General features: G+C 50.7%; 1 protein-coding gene across 1 annotated transcript in view; it reads left to right on the forward strand.

Moving 5' to 3' along the window:
• Positions 1 to 16,732, forward strand: part of Per2 (period circadian regulator 2) — a 46,184-nt gene continuing 29,452 nt past the window's right edge. The window contains exons 1-6 of the mRNA XM_041650315.1: positions 1 to 129; positions 8,877 to 9,111; positions 10,052 to 10,114; positions 11,175 to 11,329; positions 15,371 to 15,492; positions 16,261 to 16,462. Coding sequence (XP_041506249.1) covers positions 8,882 to 9,111; positions 10,052 to 10,114; positions 11,175 to 11,329; positions 15,371 to 15,492; positions 16,261 to 16,462 — 772 coding nt within the window. The 5' untranslated portion in view covers positions 1 to 129; positions 8,877 to 8,881. The remainder of the gene's footprint in view (positions 130 to 8,876; positions 9,112 to 10,051; positions 10,115 to 11,174; positions 11,330 to 15,370; positions 15,493 to 16,260; positions 16,463 to 16,732) is intronic.

The following is a 16,732-nucleotide window of genomic DNA, read 5'->3' on the forward strand; positions in this document are numbered from 1 at the left end:
GCCGAGGGCGACCCGGCGGCGGCGGCGGCGAGACAGGGACAAGCGGCTCCTGGCGGCTGCGGCGCAGGCCTGGCGCACCGAGTGACGGGCCGGGAGAGGAACGGACGCGCGGGCGGACGTGGCGGAGCGGTGAGTGGCGCGGCGCCGGGCGGTGGCGCGAACCGGGACGACCGCGGGCGGCTTACGTAACCTGCGGCTCGGACAGCTGGAGCTGGGGTCCTGCGCCAGAAGTAGGCGGCCGTGAGGATGGGTGCAACTCGGCAGAATGCAGACGGGACCACGCGCTGACCCTCTTCCAGCCTCACACTGCTGCCCCTATTTCTCAGGTCTAGGCACAGAGGTCGGGAAGGTTAGTTAGGCATCTTGTCGGAGGGAGCAGAGCCGTGGAGAGATCGCCACACCAGACTGCGTTTCTTTAAATGAGTTTCTTTATCCGCCACCCCGCCTCCACTCCCGTTGTGATGTCCAAGGGGGCCGGGGTCACTGCAAATTGTCACTAGGATACAGAGGGTCCCTTGAGAAGGGACTTCCTACTCTGAGTCCAGAGAGTCAAGTCTGGCCCTGGGGAAGGACCGCTGCTAGGCCCTGACCCCCTGCCGTGGGGGAGGGGTTAGCAGAGAAGAGAAAGCCCCCAGTGCTAAGTCACGCCTGGGGACCCCCGAGGTCAGAGGGACCACCTTGTCCACCCACTTTGTCCTCTGTGGCATCCTTGCCGGTACCGCTGTCTCCAGATGGACTGGGCGTGTGGCGGAGGGAGGGGGTCCACTCTGAGTTGGAGCAGTCACGTCATCCTTTGGGACATCATACCTTGGCTGTCAAGCACAGACATGGACCAAGAGGTGGGCGGTGGCCTGCTTCCCCTGCAGGAACCCTGGTTGCCAGGGTTTCTGTAACGTATACACAAGGAACCAGTTTGGAAAGGTGATTCATACAGAACAAGAGAGCCAGAAGGCTCCCTGGAAATCTTCCAGGGTAACCCCTAGCTCAGCGAGGCACAGACACAGGCTGGCAGGCTGTACCACTCTAAAACCAGGTCTGGCCGTCACAGGATCTGTTTCTCCTCCTTGGTCCACATGCTTCCTAGAGGTGCAAGCGGGAAGAGGACTTGTCCATGCTACCTTCCTCTACTGGGTCTAGGTGGGATTTGGCTGATAAGGGATGAGAGTCTTCCTGAAGTCTTGAATTAATAAATCGGGATTTTAAATCACACAGTCGCTTTCTGTTAAGTTGTTGAAATCGAATGAAGCCAGGGACTTCTTTGTTTTAATGGTAGCTGTGCAGGGTGCCAGCGTGGAGTGGCACTGTGGGTGGTTGCAGTTATCCGTCGCTGTCATCTCGGTGTGATTCACTGTACAGCACTAATGCAGCTCGCGTTTTCTGTGGAGGTCGGAGTGTTGGGGGGGGTGGGAGCCCCAAAGGGGGGAGCCCCACATCAGCCAGCAGGCAGCTACTGGGTACCTTGACTTACCCTGGGCCTCAGTTTCCTCATCTGAGGCAGTCTCTGAAATCTGATTCAGTTCAAGGGTTTGGAGGAGTTCCGCGTCTGTGGACTGTTTCCTCAGTGATAAGACGTTTCTGAAACTCTCTGCCTTGTGTTACATCGCGTCACGGTGTGAGGCATATCTGGTGTGCTTAAGGGAAGTAGGAAAGGCTCCTGTTGCTATATGGCTTCTCTCAAACACTGAACCTTCTAGAAAACCTTGGGAGGTGTGGGGCTTATCATAATGGTATGATTTCATTCCATCTCAGCGGCCCCTCAGCTCCAGCTCTGGGAAGTCGATGAATGACTGATGGGCCGGGAGCTTAGAGGCAGAGGAAAAAGCCACACTGGGTGTTGGTGCTGCCCTTGAAAATGGCTGATTAGGTGACTAGAAACACGTAACCCACCGCCCTGTGGAGCCCCTCTTCATCTAACCCTTGCGGGAAGCTGCCTACCAGCAGACTCCTGGGAGAACAAGCAAGGGTAGAGCCTCTGCTGGCCTGTTCCCAAGCCAGGGTCCTCCCCTCCGGGGAGCTGGCCATCATGTGAAGTATAATGGTAACAAACTGGTCACTGTAGGTAACTCGAGAGTCTAGAGCAAGACAAAAGTAGGGAGAGAGGCCACACAACTGACTTTTTAAAAAAGTGATGTGTGTGTGTGTGTACGCGCACGTGTGCGTGCGTGTATTGTGTGCATGTGGAGGTCAGAGGGTAACTTGAAGGAGTCAGTTACAGGGATCAAACTGAGATCAGCAGTCTCTGCAGCAAATGTCCTTACCCACTGGGCCGCCATCTTGCCATCCTCACATCATTATCTTACCACAGTGGGCTGTGTGAAGAAACAGGGCCTGTTCACTGCGACACCTGGTCAAATAGGATCAGCACAAGTCCCCAAGGGCAAAGGCCTGGGTTCAAGTAGCTTTTCCTACCTCAGCCATCACCAGGGCCTGCCATCCTGGCACATTATTGTTCTACAGCTTGGTACTTCAACATAGGTAAGATTAATAAGCATGTGGGGGAGTCCTTGTAAGGCAGCGTCCCGCCCGCATGCCTCCTTCCCCTCCTTATTTGGACAGCCCTGGCCACATTTTCCTCCGTTACCCAATCGTCACCATGGAGAGCGTGGCTGTTTATTTAACAGGACAAACATTTTCTCCAGATTACAGCAGGCAGGCCCCAGGGAGTTGGCTTCTACCAGGAAGTAGAAAACATGTTATAATATTTGAGGTTGTAAAATACCATGAGGCTTGCAGACTTGAGGTCCAGGCTGTCAGGTCCCTGTTATATAAAGTCAGGAAGCATTCAGAGTTTGCTGGCCTATGATTAGCCAAGTTCAAGCTGTTCTTGCAGACTAGTTAGAGGGGCGTGTTTAGTTCAGGGACACAGACCAAGCTGGGACCTTAGACGTCTGCATCTGTACTTTCAAGGAAGTAGGTTCTTTACTGATTTTCATTTCCCTCAGAAAATGTATTTATTTTCCTCTTAAGCAGGGGACAGGGAGTTGATAATAGCACTGGAAGCTGGCATTTTGTCCAGGCTCTGCTTTCCAGGACCTGTTTTTTCATGCTTGTTTGTTGTTTTTTAAAACTATTTATTATGGAAAATATGGCTAGCTACGATACTGTGAGCTCCCAGCAGCCAGCCTGAGGTACCCTCTCCCACCCTACACTCATGACCCCCTGCAGTTTCCTAATGTGCCTCTGTCTGCCTGAGGAGAATGAACATGGCCAAGTGACCAGGTCAACAGCCCAGCTTAACTCCTGGCCTCAGGCTGGCTTCTGTCCATAGGCGAGGCTAGTGGGTGGCTATGAGAAGGTGTGGGTTCAGGCCAAGAGGGTCTCAGCCAAGGTCTCCTTCTCCCTCCCAGAATCCTCCCTGAGACTGTACCCTGTTTCCCAGGGGCTGCTGCCCACCCAGCAGGGCTGGGACAGAGTGCTTGACCAGAAGGCAAAGTCTGCTTGGACCAGCAGCTGCTTCTGCCAACTTGGCAAACTGATGTCAGCTCATCAGAGCCATTCACGCTGAGCAGTCCATTTTCTGGAATAATGAGGTCTTGGAAGATTTAGCTTCAGTTTGTTGCCTTACATTTCTGCCATTCTTGCCTGACCCTCTTTTCGAAAAAATTTATCTTCCTCTTTAAGGTAACCTGGTGGCAACAGTGACCTTGTTCACACAGACCCCACCACCACCACCACCACACACACCCCAGGAATTGATACTGCCAGACACAAACTAGGAGTCCCAGGAACTGAGCAACACAGAACACCCATGGTGCACCAGGGGTGCGGTTGGGTAGAATGGGGTCTGTGTCCCAGTCCTTTGTATGCAAGCCAGAGGTGCTACCAGCTTGCTCCACAGTGAACTCCCTCACCCTCCCCCAGTTACTGTGTGACTTGCCTGTGCTTTCCTGTCATGACTTAGCTCCAAGATGGAAAGCTGTCCCTTGTCAGCCATATATTACATTCCAGATACATCAGACCGTTTAATCCTCCCAGCGCCAATGAGAGGGAGGGATTCTTTTTATTCCCATCATAAAGGTGGGGAAACATGGCACGGAGGCTAAGGAACTTGTCAAGACCACATAGCCTGGAAGAGCGGAGGACGACAGAGAGCTTGGCCCCCTTGGACTGCTCACTCAGATGCCATGCCGCCGCTGCTGCTCCGCCACCTTCAGAACCTAAGGCAAAAAAGATGGGCTGCTCACCTGTGGGGAGGACTGTGTGGATGAGATGGATGGGGTCTAGAGTCCTAGGGGTCAAGAGAGAACACATCCTGGTGGCTTCACAAGGACTGCATGCCCACTCGGAAGGCCTGGAGTCAACACAGGCGCTCAAGTGACAAGTCTTCATCAAGGGTGCCCTTGCCGCTAGGACCGCCTGCCCCTCTCTCCCAGTCCCCACTCACAAGCCCTGACCCACTGCTCCTGTATGCCTTCCAGAAAATTTTCATATCCAGTGTGCTCTAGTTCCTTGTTGGTCCCCAATGTTCTGGGTAAACCCCAGGAGCACTCTGTGCTCTAGTGTGCCGGAAGGTGGCCCTAGAGGTCACTGGGAAGCCGTGCCTGCGTGTGTGTCCTGGTGGTTTTAGTGTGATTACCTGGGCTCGTCCTGGACTCCTATAGCACTTTTATTGTGGGTGCACAAATTTGGGTGTTCCGGTGTTCCAGGCTATACTGCTGTGCCTCTTTCAGTGGGAGCACGTGCCCTGTGATGCAGAGTTCTAGACTATGCCAATCCCCTCTTCCTGGCAGTCCCAGGCTCTCCTGGCAGGTGCACAGAACTCCTTGGTGCAGAGTCCCAGGCACAGTACGTGCTATGCCCTAGGGGTCCAGCAGGAAACACTCGAACTCTCGCCTCTTATACACCTTGCTCTCTAGAGGGAATGGAAGCATCATCCTGATACAACCCCCCAACAGGGAGACAGAGATGAAGTTACCCGAGTATCTGAGGAGAGTGCTGTGGACCAGAGGCAACAACAGTGCGAAGTCTTTGGAGTGAGACTGTACACACAGGCCAGACTGGAGGGTGGCTGTATCGGTAGCGGAGATGCCCAGGCACAGCTGGACTTCAGAGTCTGCAGTGCCTTTTACAGACACAGTCTGTCCTCTGAGTAAGGGTCCCATCTCAAGCCTAGTATAAGAAACACACCGTTCACCAGAATCACTTCTTTCTCCCATTGTGTTGACTGCAGTGGGGCCAGGTGGAGGCAGTAGTACAGTCTGGAAGCTGAGGCTGGCATCTGGCCAGAGTGGTCACGTGATACAGGTATCACACAGAGACACCCCCCCCCACACACACACACCTATGGCACTGCTTGGGTTCTGTTGTCCCACAGACTAAGCACTCACAACTTGTTGGGGCATTTCTGTGTTTCAGTTCCTAGAAGGAAAGGTCACACCCTCCTTTCGGAGTCTCTGTGATAACATTTCCAGGTCCCCGTGGCCAGCTGTTCTCCACCGTGCCATCACTATGCAGTGGGTCAAATAACTTCTTCCTTTGCATTTTCCTGGTGCTGGTGGTCTCTCCATCAGTTCCTGCATCTCTGTAGGAAGATGCCCTCCATGAAGCCTGTGTGTAGCCACGCTGAAAGTCTCCTCCCTTCCTCTTTCCTCAAACTAAGCCTAACTTCCAAACTGCTAAAATAAAGTGAAGTGAAGGCCAGAAGTCGGTTTGTTCTGACTTGAGCTACGTTTATGTTGCCTGTGACCTGGGATACTGACAAACTCACTCTCTCTGTGACACAGCAAGTAGGTCCCTGTCTGGGGTGTCCTCCCTTCCCTGCACAGTCCTTCCTTACATTGGGCATAAACAGAGACTCCTGGTGCCTCAGCCTGGCACCCTCCTGCCTCCTCTACAGGTCGCGTGTTTGTTTTTTCCTCCTTGGGTACTACTATCGCTCTCTTTGCTCTTGAAAATACATCTTCCTCTGGGGTTGCTAGACTTTTATTACATGATTTTGCTGGCACCCAGGGCATTTGGAGATTGGTAGATTCAAACCTGTCTTTATCTCAGTATTTTAAGGCTTTTCTAGAAAACTATTTTCTGTGGGCAAAAATGGCTGTTTTCCCCGTGATTTCTCCTCCTGCTAGGCAGTGCCACCTTTCCCTTTTTAGAGAGGTTTGGTATGTGCACCCATAATCTCTATAATCCCAGCACGTGGATGGCTGAGGCAGGAGGGTTACAAGTTCAAGACCATCCTGACCTACATACCAAAAGGAGCAACAGGACAAATTACTTTCTCAGACCTCCCCTTGCCACCCCCCCCCCCCCCGTCACCACAGACATTTCTCCCGTCTTAACAAAACTGTGTCTTTTTTTTTTTAAATCAGTTCTGATGTGTTTTTGTCTTGGCCAGTGGCATTATCTCAGTTTTAGTTGCTTGTTTCATCAAACCTGTTGACTGTAGAATTTTTGTGCATGAGGAGAACTAGGCGCTGTCTGCTCTGATTTGCTCTCCTCTCTGTTGGTGGCTGTGTTTCTTTGTTGGAGATACATACATATATGTGTGTGTGTGTGTGTATATATATATATATATATATATTAATGTTATTATATATTTATCTCCATTCTCCTCTCTTCCTCTCCCATGGTCCCCCTGCTCCCAATTTATTCAGGAGATCTTATCTTTTTCTACTTTCCATGTATGTGTCTCTTAGGGTCCTCATTGTTCTCTAGTTTCTCTGGGGTTGTGAATTGTAGGCTGTCTTTCTTTGCTTTGTGACTAAAAGTGAGTATATGTCTTTCTGGGTCTGGGTTACCTCACTTGATATGATGTTTTCTAGATCCATCCATTTGCATGCAAATTTCAAGCTGTCATTATTTTTTTCTGTGTTTCATTATGTAAATGTACCACATTTTCCTTATCCATTCTTCAGTTGAGGGGCATTTAGGTTGTTTCCAGGTTCTGTCTATGACAAACAATGCTGCTTTGAACATAGTTGAGCACATGTCCTTGTGGTATGTATGATTGAGCATCCTTTGGGTATATACCCCAAAGTGGTATTGCTGGGCCTTGAGGAAGGTTGTTTCCTAATTTTCTGAGAAATCTCCATACTGATATCCAAAGGGGCTGTGCCAGTTTGCACTCCCACCAGCAGTGGAGGAGTGTTTCCTTTACCCCACATCCTCTGTTGGAATCTTCTTGAAAGCCCCACTTTGGCCTTTGTTACTTGTGGACAGACAAAGTCTCATCATTCAGCTGGTCCCCAGAAGCAACATAGCAGATTCTGTGTGGTTCCCATGTCCCTGGAGTTAACCCTACAGTGAGTAAGACCTGGAGAGGTGCTGGGTGAAGGATCATGCTGGGCCTTATGATGCCATCACCAGGATACTGACTGGATGCCACCTGCTTTGCTTCCTGCATATATGGCCACTTTTTTGGTGTGGCCCTTAGGTGACCTCAGGCTGTTGTGGCCCACAGTTGTCTGTCAGCATCTTCTCAGTGTTTATACTCTCCACTTGTCCTACTGGGACATGGGGGAGGAGGGGAGAATCTGTAGTGCTAGCCACTAGATCCTTGGGGTGTGGGGCAACCCAGCAGGATGTGAGACCCCAGTGCCACCCCTGTGAATTGCTGCTCCCATCTTTGCTACACCTGGATATGCCTTTGCTTGGTGGCAAACAGTAGGACCCTTTTGGGATTTCCTGGGCTCCTGAAAAACACACTGTTTTTCCGGCAGTTTTAAATGTTTGGTCATTTTACATGAATTATGGGGGAAATGGTGTGGAACGTGAATCTAGGAGGTATTCCTGTCTTTGTCCCACCCTGAGAAGGTTCAGCATGTACCGCTGCAGACAGGCAAGACCATGGTGGGCTTAGCACAGAGAACCTCTAAGCCTAGGATGGGGACAGGACAGGAGCGTCCTGGGTTAGCCTAGTCTGGAGCTGGCTGTGACCTGATCTTATGCAGCCCTGGGTGAATGTCCTCCCCTATCAGCTCACCTGCAGCATGTAATCCTGCATGCAGCACATGCACTGACTGTAATGTGACCTGGCTTGTGTCCGCCTTGCATTGGCAGCTTGTGTTTTCCTGACTGCCAGGAAGCCGGTGGAGATGCTGCACCTTCAAGGTGAGCCTGCTGCCACCACTTGGCCTCCTCACAAGAGTCAGCATGTCCCTAGTTTCTGGCTTCCTCATATGCTTGAGAGTAGAGGTCAGGAGGAGAGAGTGGCCAGGCATTTCTTCCTTAATCTGCAGTGGTCTGCATTTCTTTAGCTCTTTCTTCTTCCCTTAACCTCTTGGGTGGTGGTAACCACATCTTCCAGGCCAGCACCCAGCCCTTAACTGCTTTTATCTGTTTGCATAAATCTGATGCGACCCAGCCTAAGTGGCATCTACTTCCTGCCAGGATCCTGTTAGAAACATTATCCCTGGCCCTCCCTTCTTCTCCCAGTGACACATAACAGTCTCTTGTCTTTGAGCTGTGGACCAGCCTCTTGGAGGCCCTCACCCAACAGCATTCTCTCCAGAAGACCCTGCTGCCCTCAGCTTCTCTGTAACGCATGATGTGCTGTGGTGAACTTGTTGCTGGACCACGGTGCTTAACGTCACCTGGGGAGATGGAGATTTTCAGGCCCTGCTTACCATTTAGCATAACTATATGTCCCCCCTACCTGGGTGACTGTCAGTGTCCTTGTCTGTCTGCTGACAAGGTGTTAAGCACTTCCGTGGCCCAGCTAAGGCTCTCAGGTCAACTGTCTTCCTGATCCAGGGTCAGTAGGAGCTCAGGAATTGGGAACACATGAGCCCACAAGTAAATGACAGTTGTGCCATTGATACTGGAAATCAAACCCAGGGCCCCACACATACTAGATCAATGCTTTATACTATTGAGTTTCATCCCCGGCCTCACTGGTGCCTTTTAATGTTTGACCGCAATATTCTCTTCTTCACCAGCTGACATGAACGGATACGTGAACTTTCCCCCTGGTCCCACCAGCCCCACCAAGGAACCAGGGGAGCCTCAGCCCAGCCAGGCTGCGCTCCAGGAAGATGTGGACATGAGCAGTGGCTCTAGCGGAAATGAGACCAATGAAAACTGCTCCACGGGGCGGGACTCTCAGGGCAGCGACTGTGATGACAGTGGAAAGGAGCTGCGGATGCTAATGGAACCTTCCAGCACTCACCCGAGGTAGGTTCAGCCTCAGGCCAGACCCTCACACACAGAACACCTGTGGCTTCCTCCCTATTTTTCTGTTGCCCATCTTCCAGCAGCAAGTACTAGTACTGACTTGCAGGATTGCTGCACAGCTTAATTCTGTAGATGATATTTATTGGGGTCTGTCCTTCTGAATAATGATACTGCCGTCACTGCATTTCTGTGTCTGATACCACTTTGACAGACTGTCTGGTGAGATCTAGGAGGTGCCTGCTCTCACACCTACGAAGCAGGTCACAGAAAATGATTGCTCCTTTTGCATTTCCATCTCTCAATTCGCAATTCTCCTGCTATCTGAAGATCTTCTGTTCCAGTTTTAACATAATTTTCCCTTTTTTAAATTTTAATGTGGCCGGGCGGTGGTGGCGCACGCCTTTAATCCTAGCACTCGGGAGGCAGAGGCAGGCGGATCTCTGTGAGTTCGAGACCAGCCTGGTCTACAGAGCTAGTTCCAGGACAGGCTCCAAAACCACAGAGAAACCCTGTCTCGAAAAAAACAAAAAAAAAAATTTTAATGTGTATGGGTGTTTTGTCTTTATGTATATCTGTGCACCACTGTGTGCTTAGTGACCACAGAGGACATAAGAGAGCATCATCAGACCCCCTGAAACTGGAGTTACACAAGGGTGTAAGCAGCCATGTGGGTGCTGGGAATCAAACCTGGGTCCTCCGGAAGTGCTTGTCACTGAGCTGATTCTCCAGCCCTGATTTTTGTTTTGTGGGAAGACATGGAGACCATATATCAGGCATCAGGCATGCCTGGCAGGGACTTTATCCCAAAGCCATCACCCTATGCACCTGCTATTCTCTTAAAAGTCTCTGGTGTGATGTTCCTAGTCTGTTGTCACTGGCTGGATGCGGGGAGAGGCATATAGCGGTCTGACCCTGGGACTGTCATTATCTCTTCTTGCAGCCCTGATGCCTTCAGACTGATGATGACGGAGCCGGAACACAACCCCTCCACAAGCGGCTGCAGGTGAGACCCACCACAGCTCCCACCTCATGCTCTTTCAACAAGTTGCAGGACTTCCTCTCAGGCCAGGTTTGAAAGTAATGCGACTCTTTTAAACTTGGATAACTCTGTTGATTTGACCGGGCAGTCAGTGTGACTGGTGGCATCTGCCTTTCATAAGACCGCTGGCCCGGTCCCTCCCTGAGCCGGTTGTTCTTGAACACCTTGTTTCTCCCTACCTCTATTCTAGGCAGCCTTGCCTCAGACCTGGATCTTCAACAGGAACTTCCTCACTCTTTTGCAACAAAGTATCTGTGTGTTCACAGACACTTTCTTTTTTTTTTTTTTGGTTTTTCGAGACAGGGTTTCTCTGTGGTTTTGGAGCCTGTCCTGGAACTAGCTCTTGTAGACCAGACTGGCCTCGAACTCACAGAGATCTGCCTGCCTCTGCCTCCTGAGTGCTGGGATTAAAGGCATGCGCCACCACTGCCCGGCCACAGACACTTTCTTATCATCTGTGGGGCTGAGATCTCTCTCCCAAGGCCTGTGGGCACTTGGCTGTTGAAGACCCATCATTCTTTGGATACCGTCTCCTCTGCATAAACCAGCAGCAGTTCCTTGCTTTCGCTCCGATCTTCCTCTGCTCTCTCTCTTCTCCCTGGAATCCCCTTCTTAAAGGTCCCCTTTCCTCTCTTCTGTTCTCATGGTCCATACTCATGTCTCCAGGAGCACTTTTGTTGTCCTCACACTGTCCTTGTCCTTCTACATGGGGTGGGGAAGGAGACAGCCCAGTGGTAAAGCCTATACCACTATACCAAGGGTTGACTAACATCCCTCCTAAATGAGGTTCAGCCTGACCCCAGGGGAAGGATCTTGTTGAAAAGACTTCTCTCTCTGGGTGAGAACGGGGATTCTTATCAGTCTGTGGTTTCCTGGAAGGAGGGCATTTAGTCATGACTTCCTTGGTGACCACAACTGAGAAGGTGTTGCTGGCCTATGGTAAGGGAGGCCAGGGATGAATACAGCTCTCTCTGTCTCCAAACACTGCCTTCACATTTGCTTGTCTTTTTCTTGAATTCCACAGTAGCGAACAGTCTGCCAAAGCTGACACACACAAAGAGCTGATAAGAACACTGAGGGAGCTGAAGGTCCACCTCCCTGCAGACAAGAAGGCCAAGGGGAAGCCCAGCACGCTGGCAACCTTGAAGTACGCCCTGCGGAGCGTGAAGCAGGTGAAGGGTACGTGCACTTTGCACGTCTGCTCAACCCACTGAAACAAGGGGGGTTTTGTTTGCTCACTTATTCTTTGTGTGTATGTGTCTGTGTGTCTCTATGTGTGGTGGTGGGTGGCATGTGTGTTGCACATGCGTGTGTAAGTCAGAAGACAACCTTGTGGAGTGGGTTACCTTCTTCCATCTCTATTTCCAGAGATTGGACTCAGGAGGTTTGCACAGCAAGAGCCCTTACCCTCTGATCCATCTTTCCCAGCCCTGGAAACACATTTTTTGGGGTTTTTTTTTTGCCCCTAAAAATTTATTTATTTATTATGTATACAGTGTTCTGCCTGCATGTATACTTGCATACCAGAAGAAGACACCAGATCTCATTACAGGTGGTTGTGAGCCACCATATGGGTGCTGGGAATTGAACTCAGGACCTCTGGAAGAGCAGGCAGTGCTCTTAACCTCTGAGCCACCTCTCCAGCCCCCAGAAACACATATTAAATGTCCCAAACTATAGTATAAATAGTGTCAGCTTTCTAAGATCCAGCCCTGAAATGGCAGAAGGAAGCAATAAAAATACAATGAAGTTAATGTTGGTTGAGAACCATGGTTCATTGCTATATTCTATTAAACCGGACTTTTAGAGACAAAACCAAAAATAGGCAGAAACCATGGTGAGGGAGGCCAGAGATGAATACGGCTCTCTCTGTCCCCAAATGCTCTCTTCATAAGGCTCACATTTGCTTGCCTTTTCCTTGAATTCCACAGAAGTGAGCAGTCTGCCAAAGCTGACGATGGGTGGGAGAAGTCCATTTTCCTCATAAGCTTCCCGTGGTAAGGTCAGGTCTTCTGCAGAAGTCTTGCATAGTCTAGACTCTGAGATGTGTTTGGGACAATGACCATGAATTCAGAATGTTGGTCACACGCTACCATGAGCTGCATGGGTCAGAATTGAAGTACATTCCTGAGGTCTTATCCACCTCTAACCTGTCGCCTGAGAAATGATACAGAGGGGCTTTCTAGCTCTTCACGCTGGCTTTTTTGAAAGCAGGATCTCAGGCAGCCCATGCTGAGCACAGACTCACTACACTTGCAGTGTAACTGAGGATGATCTGAAATTCTAGATCCTTTTGCCTCCACCTTCCAACTGCTAGGATTATAGACTGTACTACCATATCTGGTTGTATGTGATGCTGGGGTCTAACTTAAGGATTTATGTAGGCACTCTACCAACTGAGCTAAATTCCAGGCATAGCACTCTGTGTGTGTGTGTGTGTGTGTGTGTGTGTGTGTGTGTGTGTGTGTGTAGTGTGTGTACCTGAATATATGCACCAAGTGTGTGCAGTGCCAGTCAAGGCCATAAGATGGCATCAGATCCTCTGGAACTGGAGTGCCAAGCAGTGTGAGTCACCCTGTGGGTGCTCGAATTTGAACCCTGGTCCTCTTAACCAGATGAGCCACATCTCCGGCCGCTTCCTCCAAGGCACTTTTTAATTCATGAACTCAACTCAGATGACTCATTTCCTGTTTATCTAAAAATGTTTACCTACGAAACCTTTTCTGCCCTGGTGATTATTTCAGCCAAGAAGGAAAGAGACAGGGCACAGCAGCACCACCCATCACTGGGTTCTGTCACAGGACAGCCCTCACCGTCATGCATGCAAGGTCAGGGGCAGCTCACTTAGCCATCGTAGTCTTGGGCCTTCAAAATGCAGAACCTGCTGCTGTTTGAGAAGACAGAATATGGCAGAACATTTTAACTGGTCCTGAAGTCGAAGACTGAGGCTTCTAAATAAGAACTTGGTCTACAGAGCTAGTTCCAGGACAGGCTCCAAAGCCACAAAGAAACCCTGTCTCGAAAAACAAAAACAAAAAAACAAAACAAACAAACAAAAAAGAACTTGGAAAAGAGCTGAGGTGATTCCCTATGTGGAGAGGCACTGGGTCATAGCACCCCAGCAGACTCAGCCCTCCTTCAGGTTGCTCCTGCCCAGCACCTGCATGGGTCAGCTTCCCCGTCTCCTGTTTCCCAGGCCACTGCAGTTGCCCTTGACTCCCAGACACCTGGGCACACTGCCCAGGCGGAAGGCAGGCAGCCCCTCCTGAGGCTGAGCCCTCAGTCCCTTGGATGGGCCATTCTAGGAAGGCTTAGCTGTAGGCATTGGAAGAAAGGCCCAGAAGCCTTCAGTCGGTTGCTAGGCACAGGGATATGAGCTTTGTGGCTGCTCCACTGGGGAGAAAATATCTTCCTATAGCCCTGGCTCAGAGTGCTGAGTGCTTAGACCCTTTCCTTAGTCCGTTTTCTTTCCAGCCACTGATGGTGGGGGCTGTCGCTGGCTATGTGATCCTTTACGATGAACTGGTAGAGGTTAACATCCCATGGGGGCAGGGAAGGCAGGTGCCATGGACAGGTGATGCGAAAATCAAGCCCCCCACCACCACTTCACCCATGTGTGGTGCCTGTGCAAACACCACCCCACTGTGCCATTGGCCACAGTCACACACATGTGCTGAAGGCTAAGTACTACATGTTACAAGCACACCTCAAAATAGACAAAGTCGAAAGGCTAAGATCTAGGCAGTGTGGCCTTCGCGGTTAGTATTACTGGCTTGTCTGAAGCCGGCAAGCATCTAGGCCAGGTGTGTGTCCAGCAGTCTAAGTATGAACTTGTACTTCAGACGGTCTTCTGTTTCTAAGTCTCTGGACAGCTTTTTGTCCATAGCAGGCAGGTTGCTGCTATTGATCTGGTCCTTGGAGCCAGCTGTAGAGGCATTATTCTCTGCGTGCTGGCCTCTGGGCACGTTTGAGTGCTCTCTTCAAACCTCTGTGTACCCCTTCCTAAGCTGCTGTCCCCTTTGGAAGATTGATGTGTTCTAAACAGTGCTGCCTGCTAGCCAGTGCTGGTTAGGCTAAACCTGTCTAGGAACCTGGTGCTCTAAGGCCAAACCCCACAGTAGAGACCCTGGCCTCTGCCTAAGGAAGACCCTGCTCTCTAGAAAGAGCAGCTCCGTGAGTCAGTCTGACTTGGAGGCAGCTCGCTCTCCAGGGACTGTTGGTTTCCATGCTTCATGCTTGGCCTCCGCAGTAACTTCAGAACGTGGGAGCTCTGCCAAATCAAGAACTTTCCTAAGCCTTCCAGCAAAGAGGACGCTCAGAAACCTACTAGGCTGTGAAGGTCGAGTAATCAACATCAGATAAGACCCAGCCATGGGTCCAAAGACCTCACCACCACACTGCAGGGAACACTTGCTTGGCTGGATCCCAGGGTCAAACTCCATCCAGGAAACTGCCACCATGGGCTCCGTCTAGAGTGCACGTGGAGCTATGGGGGCAGGAGTGGACTGACTGTTCTTGCTGCCATCAGAAGTGAGAGCTGCTGTGACTTGGCTCCCCCAGGATCCTACCAGAAAGGAACTCATGTCAGTTCATTTACAGGTGCTGCTCAGAGCAATTTCTTTCCAGTCTGGCTTCTGATAGCTGTTCCTCTTTCAAGTAGTGGGTTTCACCTGCATGGAAGTCCCTAAAAGGACCACTGAGGCTCAGTCAGGTACAGGGGCTGCTGCTGTGGTCCTAAGTAAGATCATTGTGGTTGTATCACACTTCAGAGCCATATGGACCCTTAGGACTTAAAGTAATGTATTTGTCAGTTTTTTTTTTTTTTTTTTTTTTTTTTTTTTTTTTTTTTTTGGTTTTTCGAGACAGGGTTTCTCTGTGGCTTTGGAGCCTGTCCTGGAATTAGCTCTGTACCAGGCTGGTCTCGAACTCACAGAGATCTGCCTGCCTCTGCCTCCCGAGTGCTGGGATTAAAGGCATGCGCCACCATCGCCCGGCCTTATTTGTCAGTTTTTAAATTTGTAAGAAGACCTGACGTGTCAGAGAACATCTCCGGTCTGCTCTTGAGTGTTGGTCACTCATGTTTACATTCTCTATATCCAGAATATTCTATCTCATCCCACTTGTTCATTTGAGAAAAATGGACCCCACCTGCAGGGGCCAGTGAGCGTGTGCTGTCACGTTGGTTTCAGCTGCTGAACACGGCTGTCATTTCTCCTGTAGCTAACGAGGAGTACTACCAGCTGCTGATGTCCAGTGAGAGCCAGCCCTGCAGTGTGAATGTGCCCTCCTACACCATGGAGCAGGTTGAGGGCATTACCTCGGAGTACATCGTGAAGAACGCTGTGAGTGTTTTGACGGCGTGAGTTCTCCCTTGGGTAAGCCAGCTGGTCCGCTGTCAGGAAGCAGGCCTGTTCCTCCCAATAAAATAAAGTCACGACGCTGGTGATTCTGGAGTGAAGTCATGTTCTAGACTTCTGCTCTTTCCTGGGAGATTGTCTTCGTCTCTGGCTGACTCTGACTCATAGCTCCCAGTCTTAGAGAAGCCCAGTCGTGGTGAAGCTTGAGGCTCCAGCTTTCTGTGGCTTCGGGATGAAGAGACAGATTCGGTGACCATCTGTTTGTCCAGGCTTAGTGGTAATAAGGTCCGGGTCAAAGCCCACATTTCTGAATATGTAAAGGCCTGGGGGGGGGGGGCGGGAGAGGCCACGCTCCTGAATTCTCAGTGAGAACAGACAGTAATACTGGGAAGAATAGTGGTGACCCTTGCCTCAGCCTAGCGTCTCAAACCTGCCAGCCAAATCCCTCCAAGGGGGCTGGCCTGTGATCAGAGGGGCAGACAGCTCTGCAGGCCACCCACATTACCTGAGAGAGACCAGCTGTCAAAGGTCACTGCTGTGCCAGGGGAGCACAGGAGCTGGGCAAGGCTGGCCTGATGTGCCGTTCCTGCTGGTGTTATGTTGGATGTCGGCTTCGGAACAGGAAAGTCAGCTTGGCCAGGCTTGAGGAGGCTCAGACACGCCCTGGTCGTCGTGTCAGGGTGTTCCCACTAGCCTTATATAACCGATCAGTTTCTACTGCCTATAATCACTGCTCATGTTCTCCGTTTCCAGGATATGTTTGCTGTAGCCGTGTCCCTGGTTTCTGGGAAGATCCTGTACATCTCTAACCAAGTTGCCTCCATTTTTCACTGTAAGAAGGATGCCTTCAGTGACGCCAAGTTTGTGGAGTTCCTGGCTCCTCATGATGTCAGTGTGTTCCACAGCTACACCACCCCTTACAAGCTGCCACCCTGGAGTGTGTGCAGCGGATTAGGTGAGGTCCTGGCTGCAGTGCCTCGTTCCCGCTAAGGGGGAGTGTGGAGAAGGCTGCTCCCCATCTCAGTTATGTCAGAATGCCCCATGGAGCCCTCCAGAGGAGCTAGCGTTCACTGATCTGTCCAGGGTAAGAGGCGAACAGTTGTTTGTCCCTAGAATAAATAGCCTTTTAGTAAACCCCAGAAAAACTTCAAAATTAGGCATTTTAAAATGAAGATACACTGAGTAGGACTCCTCGTATAACTGCAGTGTGGGGGGGATGGGGTGC

The sequence above is a fragment of the Microtus oregoni genome, unplaced genomic scaffold, assembly GCF_018167655.1.
Source record: "Microtus oregoni isolate MIOR12 unplaced genomic scaffold, Mior012 000004F_ref0000308, whole genome shotgun sequence".
In the NCBI taxonomy this organism is placed as follows: Eukaryota; Metazoa; Chordata; class Mammalia; order Rodentia; family Cricetidae; genus Microtus; species Microtus oregoni.